General features: G+C 28.3%; 1 protein-coding gene across 1 annotated transcript; it reads right to left on the bottom strand.

The window, feature by feature from the left end:
* Positions 1–354: 354 nt before the first annotated feature.
* Positions 355–24,907, bottom strand: LOC101238372 (E3 ubiquitin ligase RNF157). Its single transcript, XM_065805080.1, has 6 exons — positions 24,543–24,907; positions 23,942–24,104; positions 13,510–13,654; positions 4,298–4,399; positions 747–1,082; positions 355–604 (listed from the first exon to the last, which is right to left on the bottom strand). Exons 1-5 carry the CDS (start codon positions 24,748–24,750, stop codon positions 774–776), a joined length of 927 nt encoding a protein of 308 aa, XP_065661152.1. The 5' UTR covers positions 24,751–24,907; the 3' UTR covers positions 355–604; positions 747–773.
* Positions 24,908–25,369: the final 462 nt, after the last annotated feature.

Here is a 25,369-nt window from a genome sequence, read left to right on the forward strand (position 1 = left end):
TATAAATATATATAAATATATATATATATATATATATATATATATATAAAAATATATATATATATGTATATATATATATATGTATATATGTATATATATATATATATATATGTATATATGTATATATGTATATATATGTATATATATATATGTATATATATATATATATATTTATATATATATATATATATATATATGTATATATATATATATATATATATATATATATATATATATATATATATAAATATATATATATATATATACATATATATATATACATATATATATATACATATATATATATATATAATACAATTAAAAGGCTCAAACTACATTAAATTTTTTGGAGGATCAACTAATTTAAGATTTAATTTTATTGAATTTATTTTAATTTTGATATAAATTTTAAAAATTATGATATGAATAAATAAAATTTTAATTTAACAAATTCGCAAGCAACAGAACATATCATTTCAACAACAATAAGTGAATGAATTTAACGCTACTTTGCCAAATATCTTTTCACCGTCTGATTTTATATGAGATGTTAACATGAGATATTAACGAGATCTCGACAAAATCACCTTCGTTAAATTAGATTCTAAAATAATGTAGAAATATTTTGAGTTATTGAAAATGTCTTACAAGAAGATTGCTTTTTTTAAAGCTTATGAAATAAATTTGACAATATAAACAAGAAAATATGCTAGAAAAACTAAATTCTATAATGAATTAAACAATACCACAATTAGTGCAAACTTTACTCTTAATTAACTTGCATTCCACACAGCTTTTATAAAATTCCAAACTCCCATGCTACTAATACTTGAGCTAATTTGTCCTTGTTGTTCTTCATTCGATAATGGAATATCTGATTCATCCTTTACTTGAAGAGACGATTCAATTATAATCCTACAAACAGGGCATACTTGAATCTTATAAAAACAAGTTTTACAAACACAAGAATGTCTGCACGGGACTAAGGCACGAGTAACAGGATTAGAATGACATATTACACAGGCTTCAATAGGTTCCTGGAGTGCTAGTGTGTTATCGGGAATACCAGAGTTGAACAATTTCTAAAGTAAAAAGGCAACGAATAATGAATATCATAAACTTTAGTGATTTATGTTTAATTAGCAACAACAACAAAAAATTTATATTTTTGTTTACATTGTTTTTGTACGAATGTAAATTTCATTACAATATTATATCAAAAATTAGATTATATATATAAAATACAAATAAAATACGAATATACCAAACTTTTTCAAGATGTAATTGAGAACATAAAAGTTTAAATTAAGAAATCGTAATATGTAATTAGAAAAAACAATATATAATTTAGAACACATAAATTATTATAATTGAAAAAGCACAATGTAAGCTTTTAGGTTTTTATAAAAGATCTTTTTTAGATAAGAACTTAACTAAGTTAATATTTTCAAATTTAGCAGTTGTATGTACCAGTAATAATAATGGAATTGAAAGATCGTTATGTTATATGCCAATTTTTTTTTTGCAATTTCTCTGAAAAATTATATTGTAAGTATAATTTTGAGTCCTTAGGGTTATACTGCAGAACACCTCTGCATTTATTTTTAGTTAGTATTATCTTAATCATCAATTGAACGGTTCATTTTTTCTTGAAAAAAAAACAACATTTTCTTGAGTAGGTTTATTGTTTTCTTGACAACATTTGCTACTGGAGGGATCTTTGATTCAGCTGTTTAATACATTCAAGTTAGTAAGCTGATCACTGACATTAAGTTAGTAAGCTGATAACTGATTATCCCAATACCAAGTAGTTGTTTTCCACTGTATAGTTAGTGTAGTAATGAGCTCATTAGAATGAATTTTTTGAAAATAATTCAGCGTTGTTAAACAATACTATGAGGTGAGAGATGAAACTGTCACAAAAATGTTTATTATTTCTATATGGTTTATCTTGCCTTTTCTATTTTTGTGTTTTCATATTTTAAAAGTTTTTTAATTTGAACTATCAACATCATTTTCATTAAAAATGATGTTAATAAATAATCTCTCTCGGTTAATTTTGAAAATTTTAAAAGTTTCTTTTGATCTAAAACTTGTTATTTTCTTAACATTGTGATTAATTCTCAACTTTTAACTTGACCATTGGTCTCACTATCTTCAATATCCAAGAGCTTTAAGACAGATCCTAGATTCGAAACAAAATCAAAATCAGTTCTTCAGTTTCTTTCTTAGAAAAAAACTGAAGAACTGTTTTATTTTTAAGAACTTATTTTATTTAAGTTATAATGAAAAATTAAGTTGAATATGAAAAATAAAAGGAAAGTAAATTTTTATAAATAAAAAATAATTTCAGCTCGGACTTAAAATAAATAGATAATGTCATGCTGCTTTGATCAACATTTTATATTTAAATAGTAAAACTAAATTAGCATAAATTTTATTTTGAAGCAAAATATTGCTAGTTCATACAAGATGTAAAATCACACACAGCCATATTGTTACTGTTCGTAGGGTTGATACAAAAATTGATAATATTGATTGATACAAAGGTATATATTAATTGATACAAAATATTAATTGATACAAAGATTGATTGATACAAATCTATTTTGATTAATACTATCAAAGATTGATTAATAAAAATAATGATTGATACAAAGGATATTTAAAGAAAATTTTGGGTAAAATAAAATTGGAGAAAATCATGATAACTGTCTCTCCGTGAAATTTTTTTAAAAAACTAATAAATAAAAATCAGACTACAAGACTTTATAGTCAAGCAAAAAATATTTTTCCATCATCTGTTCAAATTTTCAAAATCAAGTAGATGATGAAAATACTTAAAAATAAAATCCTTTTTGTAGTGAACTCCATTTTTTCATCAATAAAGTTCTTAGAACTTCTTTTTTAAACATTTTTATTCTATAATTTTTTTGACGCATTGATTCCTTCACACAAACCAATTTAACTATCAACTGACATACTCCTTCTTTCACTATTAAGATATGCTGCATTTCTTTATTCATTTTCAGTTGACGCTCCCATTGACGTATCCTGATATTATTTATGGCATACCATTTTTTTTAAAAAAGTTCTTCATACGCCCACAGAAAATTATACCTGTACATGAATTCTGCGGACGTTTACAAGCGCCATTTTTAACACAGTTTACCCTAACTTTTTGACAAGGGAGTATGTTATATATACTTTTATTCTATATATTATACACTCCCTTTACTTTCCAAAATGTAAAGAACATAATTAAGTACTACAGTTTGGGCACAAACTTGGGCTCCTAAACCAGTATACCAGTGTTGAAATTGGCCTAGATACGTCACTGGCTCTTAGGTTCACATCAGGGCCTGCTGCATAGCTGATGCTTCACTTACTCGTTTATTTTTGCATAGATAAACACATATTTAAAATTCATTTGCATAGACAAACACATATTTAAGTTTCATTTGCATAAAGAAGTGCATATTTAAAGTTTTATTTGCATAGACAAACCCATATTATTTTATTTGCATAGAGAAACACATAGTTATATTTTATTTGCATAGACAAACACATAATTTGGAAAAATATTAAAAAGTAGTTATTTTTATTCTTAAAAAAAAAGATAATGACAAAACCTGGCAAAAAAAGAAATGGTTAAAATACTTTTCTTGATTTGTATCAGTCTTTTATCACTTCAAAAAATGTTCTTTCAACTAATTTTGTTCAAAAAAACAAACTGTAATTTGTTTGCTTTAAAAGTATATTGAAATCATCTAAAATATTGACATCACTTAAAATATTGACACCACTTAAAATAATTGTGAGATAATAAGCGAGAAGTTCTGAGTTGGATCTCCACAATGTCCCTGGTAGTACTGCGCTCAACGTTGTTTTTCTGAAAAGTTATAGGTTTGTTTATGTTTACTTATTTTATTGATACACTTCTTTGTAATTCTACAAAAAATGGCGTCTTTAAGGCGGTTTATTTATGTTGATTTTTCAAACTTATTTTTCAAATAATATAGCAACTAGTTAACTTCTGATATTTTTATTATTATTGTCTAATCAAGCCAAAATTTTCTTTTCTTAAAATATATTGATAAAAACCTAAATACCTATTTTTTGTTAAAAGCTGCCCCTTTTGTTAATAAAACTCTTTATATTTCTAAAACTTGAATTCTTTTGTAGCTAAAGCCTACATCTTTTTCAAAATTTAAAACTTCATGGAACTAATTTAAAGTAAAAACTTTTGTCTTATAGAATAAACAAAAAGAATTAAACTTAAGATTAAAAACAGTACCTTCAAGCTTAAAACTCTGCCATCAATAACTTCAATAAATTGCTCCTGAATTTCTAGTGTATGATTTAAAAGACCCGATGCTATAAAGGATGTCAGAGAGATCTAAACACAATAAACTAGAATTTATATAAAAAAATTCACACAAAAAAGACAACAACAACAAAAAAATCCTTTTTCTCTCAGAAATGCTGACAAGAGAATTTACAAGAATAAAAAGAATTTACAAATTTAAAAAGAATTCCAAAGATATTTGTAAAATGAAAGATCATTTAACTGTTTCCTTCAGTTTTGTAGTGCAGTCATGAGTTCTAACCATTTTACCAATTATTAGGCCTTTTAAGGCATTATAAATTGATGGCTTAAATTTCTCAACTTGTAAATGCTGAAGTTTTAAGATAAAGTTTTTTTAAATTTTTAATTTTCAATTTTATTGTGTGTTTTGATTCCTTTACACCATATTTTTCCTAACCGATTAAAAGTTAGTGTATTTTACAGAACACCATAAATAAAGATATAAACTGAGAAAACTCTTTAAAATTATATTCCATATATTACAAATCAACAATGTTTTTGAATTCCATAAACAAAATGTCAGAGAGAAAAATTTTTGCAGAGAGTTCTCTTAGTTTTATTGGAAAAATTGTTTCATCATCATCAAGATCTTTAATATTATCAAAGATCAAATATAACATGAAATATACAGTTATGCTTGCAGGAAGCACTCATGTTCATCTTATTATTTAAAGTATTATCAAAAAATCACAGAAAAAGAATGAATTAATCTGATGCCAATAATAAAAGGAGATCTGCTTCATCAACAACACATAGTATCTAGAGCTAGAAAGTCCAGTAGAAAAAGCAACAGTTATAATCCCACTTGTAACAGTAATAAGTATAAAAAGAATCATTACTGAAAATTTGTATAATATGTAAAAAATTAAAAAAATACTTGGACAATATACATTATATATATATATATATATATATATATATATATATATATATATATATATATATATATATATATATATATATATATATATATATATACATACACACACACACATATACATATATATATATATAGATATATATATATATATATATATATATATATATATATATATATATATATATATATATATATATATATATATATATATATATATATATATATATATTTATATAATGTATATTGTACACACACACACATATATATATATATATATATATATATATATATATATATATATATATATAGATATATATATATATACACATATATATATATATATATATATATATATATATATATATATATATATATATATATATATATATATATATATATATATATATATATATATATATATATATATACTAATTTGTATACTAATTAGTACTAATTTTTAAAACGCATTTCTGATATTTGTTGAAACATTTTTACTGTACAGAGGGTTGAACCAAATTATATTTCTATTTCTATTACGCTTTTTTGCAATTTTTGTTCAAATTTTAGCTCGAAATTTTTAAATCCACTTTTTTTAAGAGCATCTTTGTACATGCGTTTGGAAGAGTTAAAAATATTTTCATTACAAGAGTTTTGATATAGCCAATTGTTAATTGAAATAGAAAATTGTTTTAAGAAAAGCGTTTTTAAAATTAGTTGACAAACATTTCCCTCCTTCTTATAAATTGCACAAAATCTTTAACAGAAACACTATTAAGGTAAGCTATTGCAGTACAAAAAATATTGAAAGAATTATAAAAGGCCATATTTTTGCATTGATTAATAAAAATGAATTTCTCAAAGAAAAAAATACTAAAAATTGTAACTGCAAGCAAAAAATTGACTGCCCTATGAATGGCAAATGCTTATCAAAAAATATTATTTACAAATGCATTGTTTCCTCGCAAAACAACCCTGATAAACAATATATTGGCTTAACCAAGGGCAAATGGAAAAAACGTTATGCCAACCACAAACAATCTTTTAAACATAAAAAATACTCAAAAGAGACTATGCTATCAAAAAATATTTGGCTACTGAAAGAAAAAATATTAATTTTAAATTAAACTGGTCTATTCTAAAAACTGCGCCTGCCTATAATAACATTTCTAAAAAATGTATACTATGTTTACAAGAAAAATTTGAGATTATTACCCATTTAGATCAAGAAAATTTACTGAATAAAAAATCTAAATTAATTTCTAAATGCAGACATAAAAATAAGTTTCCTTTAAAAAATTATAAAAACAAATGACTAGTCTAAATTATCCTAATTCTAAAAAATTCTTTTTATGATTTTTTAATTACCTAATGTAGTTGATGCAACTTCCTGGTTGCAAAACACTACAGTTATTACATAATTAATTATATCAATTCCCAACTTCCTGTGAAATAATTTTTCTATAATTTGTACTTTTTGATGTTTAGACATTCTTCCTGATGAGCCTGCTGATGGTGAAACAAGTTGTCAAAGACAAGTAAAAATTAGATAAGTGTTTTTACTAATTTATTATTGCTCTGTTCTTCATCTTTCGTAACGCTTGAGTTAAAGGATGTTATAAGTGCTATGCCTCGTTCCGCGCAATCGTTTACGACTTTCATTTGACGAACCTTGTGCTTCATTTCAAGATATGTTGAATCCATATCCCACTCTGAAGATTCTTTCATTAAAAATGATTCAGCTTTTTCTTTTCCATTTTTCAAAATTAGATCGAAAAGTTCTGCGGTGCGTTGTGTGACGAAGGAAGACAATGGGCTGTGACAATCGAATGTGGCAGCATCAAGTCTTTTGAGAGATTTCTGCCTTGGCTGTTGTTTCAGGTTGTTTGCCATGTCTCTCTTGGTGTTGTTGTCGACACGGGAATCGAAGAAAGCCAATCCTATTAGATGTTCAGAAAAATACCAGAGGTGGCGATGCAAAACTTTTGCTGCATTAATTGCAATTGTACGATTTGGATATTCTTGAATCCGTTGAAGAAGCTTGGCATCATTGAATGGTGCTCGTTCAGCTAACGGAGCTTCATTCCAAAACTGTCCGTATACAAATGCCACAAAAAGACTTATATCTGTTGTTCCTTTCTTTTCCTTTGCAGTAATAACAAATTGATCCTGAAACAAATATATCTTTATACAATATATAGCTTTTGCTATCCAACGTGCATTGTGTGTTGCACCTGGAGCCCGAAACTTCACTTTGAACTCCGATGTTGTAGTTGATCCTCCAAGGAAAATAAGGCACAAATTCAAGAGTTCTAAGTAATCATCCCTGGGTTGTTGACCTTTAATTGCTTCACTATAATATACTACCATTTCTTCACGGAGTTTGAGAAAAAAATCGCAGTTGTAAAATTCTTTATTCCCTATAGTGAACACCTCCTTGTTGATTGCTGGCCATTGTTTCTGGAAACGGTTAAAAATTCCAACTTCAGGTCCTCCACTGGTTCCAAATGCAGTCGTGAAAATGGTGGAAAGCATGACTTCAAACATATGGTGCCTGCATGCTATCCATATAAGATTACGGTCAAGATTCTGCTCCATTATTGTGCAGGCACCATTGTTCAACCCAGTGTTAGATGAAGTAGTGTCAAAAACCAGTCCCCGAACAAATTCTTTCAATTTCCAGTCTTTAAGAGCCTTCATGCAAGCATCAGCCTGTTGCTCACCTGTACCTCGATCAATCTTTGGAACGCCCAGCAATTTTTCCACCCCACCACCAGTCACAAGGATGGCAATTCTATCCACTTTTTTTTGACCACCAGTGATATCAGGTAAGAGCTTTCCATCCCAATGCAGAAGAAGTGGATCATCAGGAGAGAAATCAACCTTGTCAGCTGTAGTCACCGCTTCACGAACAGATCGCCTTTTTCTGCGGATTGTGCTGTACGACAATGATAAATCTTTTACCGAGTGACCAAGAGCCTGAGACACTGTTCCAACCACGAAGAGTGCACGGCGATCAGAAATATTAACACGATCAAGAGATGATACAACATTATTTGTTAGAACTTTCATCTTCTTTTTCGTTGAACCACTTGTGCTCAGTGTGCTGGAAGCGGAAGGAGTCTGATATTCATCATCATCCGAGGAACTAGAGCTACTTTCACTCACAATGTCAACTGCTGATGAAGAAGAAATGAGTTCTGTTTTTTCCATCAGTTCCGCTTGACTTCTTTGACGCCTCAATTCCATTTTAGTTTCTCGGACTCGTTTCCGTGCCTCCCTAGCTGTTAAATTCCGATCAATTCCTGCCATACTACAACTTAATGGATCTTCTTGCTGCTGACGTAAAAATGCTTTATCTTCATCGTTTTTCATAACTTCTGATGCATTCTTGGTTGAAATATCAAAAAGTTCTTCAAGGTCAGCGTGGAAAATTCCTTCTTTCATTTGACAGCTGTCCAATTTTGATCCTTGGTGTTTTTTCAGCAGCAGATATTCGTCATAAAGTTTTTTTAACTTTCTTTCCGCATTGTCAATTCTTTGAGTTGGAATTTTTCCTCTCTCCCATATAACAAGAACTGCTTCAATTGTTGCCTGAATACTTTTTTTCACTTCTTGTTTCTCTTCTATATGATGGAAGAGCAACCTCCGAAGAACATCCCCTCTTGAAGGAAGTCTGGCAGTCGACAGAGTTTGTGTAGGTTTACCAACAAGCCACACCTCAGCAGAAGATCTAGTGGTTGCCATATTATCAATTTCTAAATTATAAATAAATAAACAATGAAAAAACAAATTTGCGAAATTTGAGAAAATCACAAAATTTTACCAATGGTTAATTCATCTTATAAAACATGGCAACCCCTAAAATTGCTTCTTTTAGTCTAATTTTTGGTACACATGATCCTAGGTGATAAAGGAACACAGGCAACCTTGAGGAGAATGTTTTTTGTGACATTTTTTTTTTCTATTACAATCTGAATCACCCTAATATATATATATATATATATATATATATATATATATATATATATATATATATATATATATATATATATTTTTTTTTTTTTTTTTTTTTTTTAACATCTTCGCTCCCAACAAGGCTGCAAGCAACTACTAATTATAGTTGGAAGTTACTGGAAGAGAAAAGATGAAGATTGCATAGCAAGATAATGATTGACAGACAGCTTAAAAGATTGCAAACTATATGAATGTTTGAGGAAAAAACTTGAGGAAATAAGAATTTTTGGAGCACTTAGGAACAGTCACAGAAAAAACACAAGAATGAATTTTAGTAGATGGCACAAGAGACGCTAGCTCTTTATAGCAGTGTCCATTATAGTATTTGTAGAAAAGAGAAAGAGAAGCAACATTACGACAATGTGATAATGGTTGGAAGTTGGCTGTAAGAGCAGGTCCAACTATGTTTACAATGCATTTTTGCACCTTCTCTAAAAGAGAAGGGGCATTATTAGAAGATCCGCCCCAGATATGGCAACAGTATTCCATACAATGCCGGATTTGAGATTTATAGAGATAAAGAATAGAATCTGGAGTAAGAAAGTGTCGAGCTCAATAAAGAGATTCAACCTTTGCAGATGTTAATTTTGCAACGAATTTGATATATGGTTTCCAAGAAAGATTGGAAGTAAGAGTTAATCCAAGAAGATAAAGGGTAGATGACTCATCGAGTACATTACCGTTCATATATATAGGAAGATCTAAATTATTGCGATAACAATTGGCTGAAAAACATTGAGTTTTATCTGAATAAAAGTTCAGTATTATCTGAAAGTTTAGTTTTATCTGAATTAAAGTTCAGCTGTAGCAGAAGTGAGATCCTTTTCAAGCTTAAATGCCCCCTCCAAGCAATCAGACAGTGTTGGCTTATTATCATGAGAAGAATAAATGGTAATATCATCAGCGAACAATGCCACCTTGGATGTGAGAATATCTGGAAGATCCTTAATGTAAATTAAAAAGAATATAGGGCCAAGGATTGAACCTCAAGGAACCCCTGTTACAGAATAAGAAGAATAGTGCTCTCCATCAAGGACAACTTTTATATTACCATTGAAAAGGAAGGATTTAATAATCTTAAAGGTGTTACCAGATACCGTAAGAAGAAAGCTTATGGAGAAGACCAGCATGCCAAACTTTATCAAAAGCTTTAGAAATGTCAAAAGCGATGGCCTTAACCTCTCCACCTTTATCTAATGCACAACAAAACAAAATGGTTTTTACTATTATATTGGTTATTACTGTTAGCAAATCAGCTGTAGAACAAGAAGATCGAAATTCATATTGATGATTAGAAAGTAAGCTATTAGATTTAAGATTAGGTGTTTGTTAATTAAAGATTCAAAAACCTTGCTTATGATGGGAAGAATCAGATCGTTCTCCAGAATTTTTGAAAATAGGGACAACAGATGCAGCTTTCCAGCAGGCTGGAAAACAAGACTCTGATAAGCATTTGTTGAATAGCTGTTAAGGTATAGATGACAGCTCTGGAGAACACTTCTGCAACTTTAGATACAGAAGCTGGAGTAATACGAATGCCAAGCAATGGATCAACCTGTTTGACAATTAAATCAGGTAGAACGCAACTAATAGAATCAAGAGATGATATTGATGAAAATTTCTTAGCAAACAATTCAGCTTTGTCTCTAGGTGAAGTCTGAACCATGGAGGTGGAATAACAGATTTGCCCTTATTATTGATACTATTAAGGATTTTCCAGAAGTTACGAGAGCCTAATTTTTGTGATGAAATATGAGATTTCATGACCTGAGAATAGCGGGCTTTAGCATTAGACAAAATCTTTTTACAATAGTTTCTAGCAGTAATAAACAGACGTCTGTTTTCTGGAGAATTGTTTTGCTGATAGTTATGGAAGTAACAGTTTTGATTGGAAATTGCAGCAGCACAATGTGAGGAAAACCATGGAGAGGATTGAGGCTTGACCTGGAATAGTCGATAGGGAATAAAAGATTCCATGCCAGCCTGAATCCACGAAGTTATGTAAGAAGCACATTTGTCAGCAGGAAGACAAAAGATTTCTACCCAAGGGCCATCACGAAGAAAATCACAGAAAGAGTCCCAGTCAGCTTTAAGGTAGTTGTAAGAGGTACAATGATAGGGGGATTTAGATGATGAAGAAGAATGAGATAATAGTTTTAGAAAGATCAAACTGTGGTCAGATGCACCTAAGGCTGAATGTGGAGAAACTGAGTACTGCCTAGGATCAGAAACAAGAGATATGTTAAGTAGAGAAGGTAAATGATTCGGGTGGTCTGGAAAGCGAGTTGGAAAGTTAAATATTTGAGTTTGGGATTGAGAAAGGCAAAAGTTGTGGGCTTTAACGCCTGCAGAGTCACTGACACTAGAGCCAAGCCATTCTGTGTGATGAACATTAAAGCCACCAACAACAAAGATATTGGCTGATGGATAAAGAGAGAGGGCTTGGTCAATTTGATCAGAAATAACATTAAAAAGAGTGCTGTCTTGAGATGAAGGAGAGCGGTATAGAACAAGAAAAAGATGATAGAGTGAAGTGGTGCTGAACGAAAGCACAAAAAAGAATAGTCTGTGGATTCAAACCTAGTTTTCCAACAAATGGGTAAATTCTTACAAATGTAAATGCCCAGGCCAAGCATGTGACTATTGGACTTAACAGAAGAAAAGTTACTTCAAAGACTACGAATATTAGTGAATGATAGGTTTAGTGAACTTGGTGATGATGATGGTTTTTTGTGTTTTGTGTTTTATAGTTTTTGGTACTTTATTCATTTTTAAATTTGTTAAATAACTTGATTCAAAGCATAGATAGTACTCAGTACACTGTTTAATAGCCCAAGCAATTGCTTCATTACTATTAACAAACCCTAAGCTGTAACAAAGGGCTCAAAATGTGGCCTTGACAATGCACACCAAAATTACAAACAGGGACACCACCCATGCGCAACATGGCACTGTTGGTACTTTGATATTTTTCAGCTGTTGATGGAATCAGCCTCTCTGAGAGCTACCACAGAGTTCAGGAAACCTGATTACCAGCCAGCCTCAGAACCCTAAAACTGAGTTTTAGAGCTGTACCCTCATTAGGAGATAATAAAATGAGTTGCCTAGCCATAAAAACAGAGACACAAGCTTAGCCCATGCATTAAGTCAAGAAGATCCAGCATTTAACATCCTAAACTGGAAACAATGTAGTAAAAATGCATCTGCGCCAGCCTTATAGATGAAGAAGGGATGCAAGGCTGGTCAACAGATAGAATATGTTTACCCCTTAATATATACATATACATATATATATATATATATATATATATATATATATATATATATATATATATATATATATATATATATATATATATATATATATATATGTATACATAACATATGTATATATAAATGTTTTTTTGAAACTTTTTGGCTTTTGCCAAGCCCTAGTTCACACTTATGCCAGTTCCAACTTATGCCAATGCTTGTAAACTCTTTGTGTACACTTATGCCAGTTGGCACATATAACAGTTTGGACTTATGTCAGTTTTTGCAACTGCTTCACAGTTATGCCAGTTTTTGCAACTGCTTTGCATTTATGTAAGTTGGCACTTACACCAGTTCTCACTTATGCAAATTTGCTGTAATGAAATTTGCACTTAATCGGTTGCCCTATTTCTTCCCAATTGCTGAAAGTTTAAATTTTAAACTCCAAAAAATGGGGAGAATTCAATCTTTACATAAATATATTAAAAAAAAAGAAAGAATCTTATATATAAAGATTACTACTATTTATTAATTATCTTTTAATTATTTTATTATCTTTGATTTTACAAAAAAAAAAATTAATGAAATGAAACACTTGAGCTTTGAATTAAAATAAATCACACTAAAACTGCAATCAAACTAGCAAACAAAATTATGTTCAAATTGTCCAAAAAGCAATGTATTGACTATGACAGGTGCTTAATGATAGTCAGAATTGCCGAATTATTAAATTTTACTTAAATGAAACTCAAAAATAAAGAAAAATATTTTTACAAGTTTATTTTGATGAAATTTATGATATTGGTATGCAATTTTGCATACAAACTTTATACCATATTGTCTCTGACAAACTTATTATGCAAAACAACTAGCAAAAGCATATTTTTATTTAGAGTTAAAAAACAAATTTAGACTAAAATTTTCATTTCCAAACACTACTTGCATCTGAGCATAAAAATTATGAAAAAGAGATTGTTATTAGTAAATACTTTACTATTTGGCTTCCTTCACCATATGAAGCAATATGAACAACATAGGGAACCAAATAGTTATTTTCTTTATTTAAAACTTTTTGTAGAGTTTCTTTCACAGCATCATCAGATATTTCGTCTTTATTAAACTGAAAAAAATTATCAGATCTATAAAAAGTTAAGTGAAAATGATGTTCCTAATAATGTGAAGCAACATTACTCTTTAAACCTCTTACTAAATGATAAATTAATTAATCATATGCCTATTATCTGTTGTAAATTTAAGGTATTACATACTCTTTTCTATTGGTTGATAAAATTTAACATATGTATATATATATACATGTACAGGGCCTATTCTAGGAAAAAAATTTAGGCGGCAGTACCACCTTGTTCCAGCAAACTCTAGTAGAAAATCAGCAATTTTTTCGCAAAAAATAAAACAATATTTGCCGTAAAAACGTAAAAAAAAACATAAAAAAAAAGTCCTCAAATTTTAATTTGGGCAACGCTCAAATTGGCACTTAAATACAGTCACCGCTAGCAAAAACAGTCTAGAATAGCCCATGATGTGTGTATATAAATATATATATATATATATATATACATGGGTTATGACTTTTTTTCAACCCCATACTCCTGTACTGTAGTTTGATGAACTTATACCTAAAAAGCACGAAATGAATTATTATTTGCATATCTTTTGAAAAAAGTTCACCTTGCCATTGAAAAATCGATTTTGACATAAGTACTACTATGTATTCAAATGTATTTAGAATGTCATAGTCATGTAATACAATAAATTTTTAATCCAACAATGACTCAGACTGTTGACCTTGCTCTTGCTCTTTGCATAGAAGGAACAGAAGGTGCACTTTGTCTTTATTTTTGCATGACAAATATATTTCCCTCATTAATTTGATTGCGCGCTCTGCGCATTGTTTACTTCTGGTGATCTGTAGTATGGATGGCTCTCGCTTCTAGTGATTTTTCAAAGAGCTTAAAGCCTTTTTGTATGGATTCAGTACTTCAACCAAGTTATTAAAGTCGTTTCGTTGTACAGTTGGTCTGTAAACCAATGGTCTGCCTAGCCATATGACATAAATTGACTCTCTGCATAACTGTTCTTGTTGAAGGAATTAAATGAAGGCCAGGATCGCTAGTATAGCTCTGGAATTCCACCTTGCATTGCTGATGTTGGGTAATTTCTGAAACCTGATCAATAGAAAATGTCCCTTTTCATCAAAAAATCGAAACACTTGAGTCAGATAAAATAAAAATTTCATATCATCTCTTCAGCCTGATGTTTCAAGAAATACTTCTATTCCGTTATCAAACTGTGTTTTCAGTTGTTCGTACTCCTTCAACAGTTGAGATACAAATGGATATTCGATGTTTGGCGATTGTGTTTTACTTCCAAGTTTTTCATCCATCACCAAACGGTGGATTCTATCTAATACATGGTGTTGACAACTGATAAACTGAGGTTTGTTGATGCGTTTCTCTGTGAACATTTGTTGCAATATTACAACAACACCATTCTTTTTTCCCGTGTTAACGCTGGTGGTATCTGCAACAATCATCTGTATTGAATTCCATAGGTGAAATGTCAGGACTTTAGAAGTTCCTTGAGCAATAGTTTTTCCCCTTCCATCTATCAAGCCCAGGACATCATTTGATTTCTCTTCTTTCATTTTTAAGGATGACGACTTGATAATCGATTCGGTTGATGTGCTTGCCATCAAAGTGTACGGATCAACTTTCCATATGCAACTTTTCAATAATTTCTTTTTTCAGCTTGATTGTCTATTTGATGGTTGACTTGTAAATAGCTGATTGACATGGAGTTGGAATGTGAATACCTTCACAAGTCAATTGCTTGAATATGTAAGCAGCTTTGTTTGTTGATACTCTTGTGTAGGTCACCAAGTTGACTGCAATTTTGCTTTCATGATGTTTTCTGCTTGGTGTAGGAGTAGTCTCATCTTCTTCTTCTTCATCATTTTCATATTCACTTTCATTGGCCTCAGAGTCAGAATAACTAAAACCAGGATAGTAATATGATGAGTTGGATGACCTATTAGAAAATTTTTGTCTTTTAGAGGGATGGATTGTTTCTTTAATGACTTTAATGATTTCTTTGAAAATTTCCACTATTCCCTCCTTTCTTCCTTTGATTTTTGGTCCAAGGAAATGGTGGCATTCAATAATTTGCTTTTGGAGAGGCGTTCTCCACTTTTTTCCAGTAAATATTCTTCTAAAGGGACCATTCTTCTTTTATAAGAGTCTTCAAATTTTATTAGATTATTGGTCCAGACATCCTTGTTCTTCTGAATTCTACTATCATTAGGCTTGTACGTCGCCATGTGTTGCTTCTGTAATAACTATAAAATTAGATAGGCAGCTATATATATATACAGTCTAAATTGTTCTAGAATATTCTAAATTGTTCTAGAATATTCTTAATTGTTTTAGAATATTCTTAATTGTTCCAGAATGTTCCAAATTGTTCCAGAATGTCCTATATATAATAACATATATAATGTTCTTAATTGTTCCAGAATGTTCCAAATTGTTCCAGAATATTCTAAAGTCGTCTAAAATATTCTGGAATTTTCCAAAATGTTCTAAAGTTCTAATCTATACAAGTTTTAAATGATTTTCAGCAAAACCACACACATTAGTAGTAGCAGTAACAAAATTAAATAAATGACAATTAATAATTTCAATTTTGGGTGACCTTTTTTTACAACCTAGAGGAATTGAACATGTTTTCAATGTTTTCTAACAAAAGTTCATCGATTCATGACAGGATTTATAACCCTAATATATACATATATATATATATGTATATGTATATATATATATATATGTATATGTATATATATATATATATATATATATATATATATATATATATATATATATATGTATATATATGTGTATATATATATATATATATATAATATATATATATATATATATATATATATATCCTTATCTTCTAGTCGAAAGAGACTTTTAATGTAAAAAAGTCATTTTGAATATATATATATATATATATATATATATATATATATATATATATATATATATATATATATATATATATATATATATATATATATATATATATCAGCCCTTGTTATGAAATTTTGCCGCATAGCGAAAAAGCGTAACCCATTTTCAAGTAACTCAACTCAGCAAATATATTTTGCATCGTTAGAAGTTATATTGCGTCACTAGCGTATTTTCAAGTACCGCATTGTAATTAAAGTTATTTTATTAATGCATTCAAAATCATACAGCCAGTTTTTTTTTCTCACTATAACAAAAGTTACAAATAAAATCTTAGTTCTTATTTGAAAAATCATTTTTATCATTTGTTTCAAATATTAACTAAATTTTATTTTAAAACAAATATTTTTTTCATAAAACGTTACATAATATTTGTTTATTTTCTTATAATTTTACAGTTTGTTTTTGGTTATTTTATTAACTGTTAATAAATTTTTTCTTATTTATTTTGTGAACTCTTTTTAATAGTGTTTTTAAACAATAAAAAGTTTTATCAGTTACCAATAACATATTCGTGATCATAGTTTATTTTCATAAATTAAACGAACGTCATTAAAACTTTATGTCATTGAATTGACAATAAACTAAAAATTTTGAAGTAAATATAAAATACTTACTTCAAAATAAATCGTGTATTTTTTAAACTATTATGACAAAAAATAATTTATATATTTAAAAGAAATTTATATATTTAATTCCTTAAGATAAAACTTAAAACATTTTATTTTCTTTAACTAATTTTTATTAACAACAAAAAAATTATTAAACAAACTGTTTCTTTAACAAAAAATCTATTAGTTTATAATTGCGGTTAAATGCTTTTACTTACGACTTTATTTCTTTTGAATAAACATTACATAAACGATATCAAAAGATAATTTAAATATTCTATAAGATAAAAGTTTTTGCATAACGCAAAACTGCTAAACGCGTAAGCAAATCGCCTTTTCGCAAGCTAAATGCGATCTGTGTAACGCTTCTTAACAAGGCCTGATATATATATATATATATATATATATATATATATAAATATATATATATATATATAAATATATATATATATATATATATATATATAAATATATATATATATATATATATATATATATATAAATATATATATATATATAAATATATATATATATATATATATATATATATATATATATATATATATATATATATATATATATATATATATATATATATGAGAAATGATCCTGCATTCGAATGGGCTATTCCGCATCTCTTTGAACAAACAATTTGAACTTTTCAACACCATATAAATTACCATATAACACAATATAAAACAATATAAAGTAGAATAGTAAATCAAGTTCCACTAGATTTATTATTCTACTTTAACCCTTGTATGTGTATATATATATATATATATATATATATATATATATATATATATATATATATATATATATATATATATATATATATATATATATATATATATATGTTCTATAAATTGTTGCATTTGAGAGTACAGAAGGTAAAAAATGATTCTTTTGACAACAAATATGTTACTTTTAATTGCTTTTGACTTTCATCCAACATTTCCGTGTTGTCAGAGTTAAAACCATAAATTTAATTGGAAATTTATCGTTTTTTTAAAAATCATTCTGAATGTTTTTAAAAATATGAACAATGTTTTTATTTTTACTTTTTTTAATAAAACGTTTTTGCTTTTATTTTTTTTACTATAAATCATGCGCAGAGTGTTGCCAAATTGACTATCTTATAGCCTGCTGCTACAAGAAAGTGCTGCTACATCAACTATCTTATAGCCTGACTCGCAATCGAGTGCTGCTACATTGACTATCTAATAGCCTGACTCGCAAGGGAGTGCTGCTACATCAACTGAGGGTTTGATTGGGGCAGGCAGTCTATCAAGTAATAAAAAATTGGGGTCTTGCATTTGAATTTTTTTTGTGTGTCAACAAAGTACGGAAAACTTTCTGACAACCAGTTAGGAGTTTATATATATAATTATATATAATTTATATATATATATAATTTATATATATATATATATATAATTTATATATATATATATATATATATATATATATATATAATTTATATATACATGTATATATATATATTTTTATATATATATATATATATATATATATATATATATATATATATATATATATATATATATATATATATATATATATATATATATATATATATATATATATATATATATATATATATATATATATATATATATATATATATATATATATATATATATATATATATATATATATATATATATATATATAACAACAATTATGCAACCTCAACAAATATGTCACACTTTTATGTCGTCTAAAAGTCAAAGCAATTAAAATAATGCAGAAGTACTTTAAGTTTTAAAACCGCAATAATAAAGACTAGAAAGTTTTTTAATTAATAGTGTTTTTGTTTTTGTTTTTTAAAAACATTTTTTTAAAACATACGCAGAGTGTTACTACATCGACTATCTCATAGTCTGCTGCTACAAGGGAGAGTTACTACATCAACTATCTTATAGCCTAACCCACAACATCTGCTACACCGACTATCTTCTAGCCTGACTCGCAACGGAATGCTGCTACATCGACCATTTTACAGCCTGACTCGCAATAGAGTGCTGCTACATCGACTAAGGGTTTGGCTCAGACTGGACCTAGGTCACTTACTAGTATGTGGTATATGTAAAAATAAACATAATTTCAATAAAGAAAAATTTATCGAAGCTTCTAAGAAAGCTATGTTTAAATTCAATGAAGAAAAGTCTGTATTGCCTACTTCGTGTATAAACTTCCCAGCTTACATTTAAAAAAGTGGCTCTTTTCTACCTGATCCAGATTGTTTAAAGCCATTAATTGAAATGCTTACTCCAACTGATAGTGCTTTCCTCCAATAAATCCTGGGCATGTTCTTATACTATTCCAATATATCAAAAACTTTTCTGAAGTGTTGATCTCTCAATAAGCTCGACAAGCTATTAATGAAAATATTCATAGCCTCATTCTCACAATGAGGCTGGAAAACTAGTTGCATTATTTTCTCGCAAAATATGCCATAGCTGCTTCTCACCATCAGGCTGGAAAACTAGCTGTATTATTTTCTCGCGAAATTTCCTCTCCTGAAAAAAAACATTCTTCTGTAGAGAAGGAAGCTGATGCTATTGTTGAATTACTGCAAAAATTAAGCATTACCTTGTTGGTTGTCACTTTACCTTTGTTACCAATCAGCATTGTCTCTTTCATGTTTGATAATAACAAGAGTAGAAAAATTAAGAATGACAAGAATTTACTTTGCACAGCTATGGTATAGTTTACCTTCTTGGATATAACATTTTTGATGTCCACTCTAGATCTTGTTGCTTTATCGCAATAACTAGACCCTCTCTTATGGATCTATATAAACCTTTGTCACCCTGGAATTACCAGAATGTATCATTTTACAAAATCAAAGAAACTGCCTTTTTAAATCTTCAATTCTCTCTAAACTGTTTAATAAGTGCTTGACTGAGTCTTGTTTTCCTGCCTGCTGGAAAATGGTATCTGTTATTCCAATTTTCAAAAATTCTGGTAAACATTCTGATCCCTCCAATTATCATCCGATCAGTTTTCTTTCTGTTATTATTAAAGCCTTTGAGTCATTGATCAACAAAATTCTTACATCCCATCTTGAGTCAAATAATTTACTGTCAGAAAATCAATATGGTTTTCGATCCTTTTGTTCTACGGCTGACTTGCTAACTGCTATGACTGAAAGATTTTATTGCGCATTAGATAAAGGTGGAGAGGCTAGAACTATTGCTCTTGACATATCTAAGGCTTTAGACAAAATTTGGCATGCTGGTCTTCTCCATAACCTTGTTTCATATGGTGTATCTGGGAAAGTTTTTGAGATAATCAAATCGTTTCTGTTTAACTGCTTTATTGAAGTCATCCTCAAAGGCCAACAATCTTCTTTATTTCCAGTAACTTCTGAGGTACCTCAAAGTTCTATCCTTGGTATCTAAAAAAGCTCTTTTTGCTGATGACTCAACTTTATACTCCTGTCTTGACAAAAAATCTTCTCTTTTGGATCGCTTAGAACAGACAGCTGATCTCGAAACTGATCTCACTTCTGTAACAGATTGGGGCTCACAGCGGCATGTAAGTTTTAGCTCCAACAAAACTCAGTAATTTATTGCAAATAACTATCACAATACTGTCAACATTCCTATATTAATGAATGGCAACCCTTTCACTGAGTCCTCTTCTTTACATATTCTTGGATAAATGTTTGATACTGACCTTTCATGGAAACCATATATATAATCGATTGCTAAATTAGCACCTGCTAAGACTGCTTCTCTTTATCACGCTCACCATTGCACACATATCAAGCTCTCTCCTGATTCCAGGCCATGTTAAGAAGCGTTATGCAGCTCGAATTTTGCTTGCGAAAAGGCGATTTGCCTACGCATTTAGCAGTTTTGCGCTACGCAAAAACTTATATCTTTTAGAATATTTAAATTATCTTTTGATTGTCGTTAACGTGACGTTTATTCAGAAGAAATAAAGTCGTAAGTAAAAGCATTTAACCGCAATTGTAAACTAATAGATTTTTTGTTAAAGAAACAGCTTGTTTCATAATTTTTTTTGTTGTTGTTAAAAATTAGTAAGAAAAAATTAAGTGTTTTAAGTTTTATCTTAAGGAATTAAATATATAAATTCCTTTTAAATATAAAATTTATTTTTAGTCATATTAGTTTAAAAAATGCACGATTTATTTTGATGTAAATATTTTATTAATAAGATATTTTGTTTATTGTTAATTCAATACTGTAAAGTTTTAATGACGTTCGTTTAATTTATGAAAATAAACTATGATCACGAATATGTTATCGGTAACTGATAAACAACAACAAAAAACTCTTTCTTGTTTAAAAACATTATTAAAATGAGTTCACAAATTAAATAAGAAAAAATTTATTAACAGTTGATAAAATAACCAAAAACCAACTGTAAAATGATAAGAAAATAAACAAACATTATTTTACGTTTCATGAAAAAAAGTTTCTTTTCAAAATAAAATTTAGTTCATATTTGAAAAAAATAATAAAAATGATTTTTTTAAATGAGAACTTAGATTATATTTGTAACTTTTGCTATAGTGAGAAAAAAACAAACTTTTTGTATGATTTTTAACGCGTTAATAAAATAACTTTAATTACAATGCGGTACTTGAAAAGACGCGAGTGACGCAATATAACTTCTAACGATGCAAAATATATTTGCTAATTTGAGTTACTTAGAAACCCGTTGCGCGTTTTCGCTACGCAGCGAAATCTTGTAACAAGGCCTGTGATTCAATTCTCTACTTCTACAAATCTCTTACTCGTCCCTGTATGGAATAATTTTGTTTGGGCTGGTTCTTTTAATGATGCTCTTTTTCTTCTAGACAAGGTCCAAAAACGCATTGCAAATGTAGTTGGACCTGCTCTATCTGCTAGCTTGAGTCTCTACTACCATGGTCACTGCTCAAAGAAGCTATCCTCCCTAATTCTATCAACTAAAACTCATTCTCGCTTGACACGTCATTCAGCACACTCTCATTCTTTTACTGCATTTGTCCCTGCATGCTCTAAAAACTTTTATTCGTCAAGTTTTTAGAGCATGCAGGGACCCCACACTTTAACGCTTTTGAACTCATTCCCATCAAGTCTGTCAATTGCTTCTCTATAACTTTTTTTCTAATAACCCCAACTTAATAGTGGTTGCTTGCAGTTGGGAGTGAATCAGAATTTAAAAAAAAAACTAATAATGAAAAAAAAATCATTTCTTCATATCAAATTTGTACTAATTAAAACCTAAATATTGTGTGAACAACTTTAACTAACCTATAATAAAATCTACTCAAGTTATTGAACGACTAAGCACAGATTATTAAGGATTAATTCTATCTTTATCTGTTAACGAATATTTTCTAACAATCGTTGATGAGTTTCACAATACTTCTGCTTCAACCGTAATTAAATGCTTAACTCAACTTTTTACTTTGTTTGGTACGCTATATATCTTTCAGATCGAGACACTTGTAAGTAGAATAACTCCTTATAATCCTCAGGGTACAATGACATTGTTCGGTAAAAAAATTTCGCTTGCTCTCAAATCAAAGAAGTTGTCTACCATGAGCTAGGAACATGTATTACCTAATGTTCATTATTCAACTCATTCCTTTCTTTGCATTTCTACTAATGCTAGGCCTCATGACTGATTATTCAGTTTCAGTAATCGTTCTTCTAATGGAACTCTGTAAAGTGAAGATATACTATCTATATACTTGATCCTAGTAAAACCACTATTAAATCAAAGTTCCTTCATGCCAAAAAATCTCAAAACTTTTCAACTCAATCTCTCACACTGCAACTGATCCTAATGGAATTTCAATTGAAGAACCCATCCCTTGTTGTTCAGTAAGAACTCGAAATCCTCCTTAATAATTGAATGACTATATTTGAACTATTTGCAAATGTTTTATTTAGTATGGTAGAATGTGCAGATTGTTATCATTGTTATTATGATTATTATTGTTTGTATGTAAACTAATCTGATTGTATTTTTTTAGGTTACATATTATTTATATGCAGAATAAAGCCTTCTATGCTGGCTTTAGTATTATCTATTATTAATTCACTACATATATATATATATATATATATATATATATATATATATATATATATATATATATATACATATATATATATATATATATATATATATATATATATATATATATATATATATATATATATATAATAGTAATAATAATAGTAATAATAATAATAAAAACATTATGGGTAATATTAAATAATGCCACTAAATGCCATCATTACAACTGTCACATTACACACAACACCCTTATTACTATTATATATATATATATATATATATATATATATATATATAAATAGTAATAAGGGTGTACACACAACACCCTTATTACTATTATATATATATATATATATATATATATATATATATATATATATATATATATATATATATATATATATATATATATATATATATATATATATATATATATATAATAGTAATAATAATAGTAATAATAATAATAATAAAAACATTATAGGTAATATTAAATAATGCCACTAAATGCCATTATTACGACTGTCACATTACACACAACACCCTTACAAATATCACATTACACATTGCAACCCAGAGTTAATCAAATTTTAATATTTTGATAATCTAAAAATAAAATTTTTAAATGTTACAAACTTAATTAAAAAGTATTTAATTACACCTTTTTATTTCACTGTTGCAAATATAGAAAAGATACACTTCAATAGATGCTGAAACCCACTGTGAGATTAAGTAGAGTAAGTCAATAGGTTTTCTTTTAATATGTGAATCCAATCCTCTTTTAAAATCATTTATGTTTGCACAGCAGCAGATTTGAATAGAAAACTTGCAGTTACTAAAAATGCTCATGGATATAAAACCTAAAAAAAAAATGTTAAAACTGGATTTTCTAAAAACAGTCATTTAAAGGATTCAAACATAGAATTTAAAAAAAAAATTATATTGACTGCATCTTCTTTCAATATCTCTTGAGATATGGTTTTTCTATATAAAATAATAATTTTTTAAATTGAATTCTTCCTGTAAGCAGAATGAATAATTCTGTCAATAGTGAAGAATGTTTAAAGCGTAAAATTTTACAATAAATGAATTTATTAAAATTCATTTATGTTATAATAAATACATTTTACTAAAAGGGATTTACGATTACATAAATGGTTACAATAAAAGCAATAACATTAAATTTTTAGTGTCAATATTGGTGTGATAAATTAAATTTTATGACATAAAAAAGATGGGTTTTGAAAAATAAGGTAAAGAACAACTTTATAACAATATTTTTTTAAATTTTAACTAACCATTTTCTCTGTGAAGTTTAATGGAGTTTTCTTCTATATAAAAAGGTATTTTTTCAGTTGATACTGACATTGAAAACCTTTTTCTAGAATTTTTTTTTAAATACTCAATTTCATGAAAAATGTTAACTTTACACGACCAAATAAATAAAAGCAAACATAACAGCACAACAAGAATCGCAATAACACTGATGGCTGTTTCATAAACCATAATCAGCTTTGTGACAACTACTTAATTTCTTGAAAATGTAGGCCATTTTTTTCTAATCACGATTTGTTTTGAATTATTTGGAGCAAATTTGCTCGACTGTCGAGCAAACTCGTCTTTTTTTTTTTTTTTTTATTGTAAGTTTATTAAAACCTTGCCTGAGAAAAAATATCAGACGAGTTAATTACTTAGTACTTGGTTTCTTAGTTACAAATTAATAAGTAATAAAGGCCTAGTTAGGTATTGAAATCAGCTCTTTACTCAATTAAACCCAAGCCTTTATTCAATTGAACCGTAAAGCGCTTGATAAATTAATGATTTAAATAAATAATTCCATGTTTAAAATAAATTGTTTGAACCAGTAATTAACTGTTTTAAACAGTGATACCAATACTTAATATACCAATACCAAATGACTGATTAGGGATAGTAGTTAGAGTTCTCTGCGGTTGCAAATACCTTAACCGGTATTTTTATTAGTAGCTTCGTTTCGGGGTGCGAAAGTGGGTTCACATTGTTTATAATTAGTAAAATTGTACTTTTATATTTGTACTACGTTTTTTATATTATAAAAAACGTAGTACAGTCATGCGAGCATAAAATGATATTTTAAGTGCAAAGA

This window comes from Hydra vulgaris, chromosome 09 (genome assembly GCF_038396675.1).
Source record: "Hydra vulgaris chromosome 09, alternate assembly HydraT2T_AEP".
NCBI lineage: Eukaryota > Metazoa > Cnidaria > Hydrozoa > Anthoathecata > Hydridae > Hydra > Hydra vulgaris.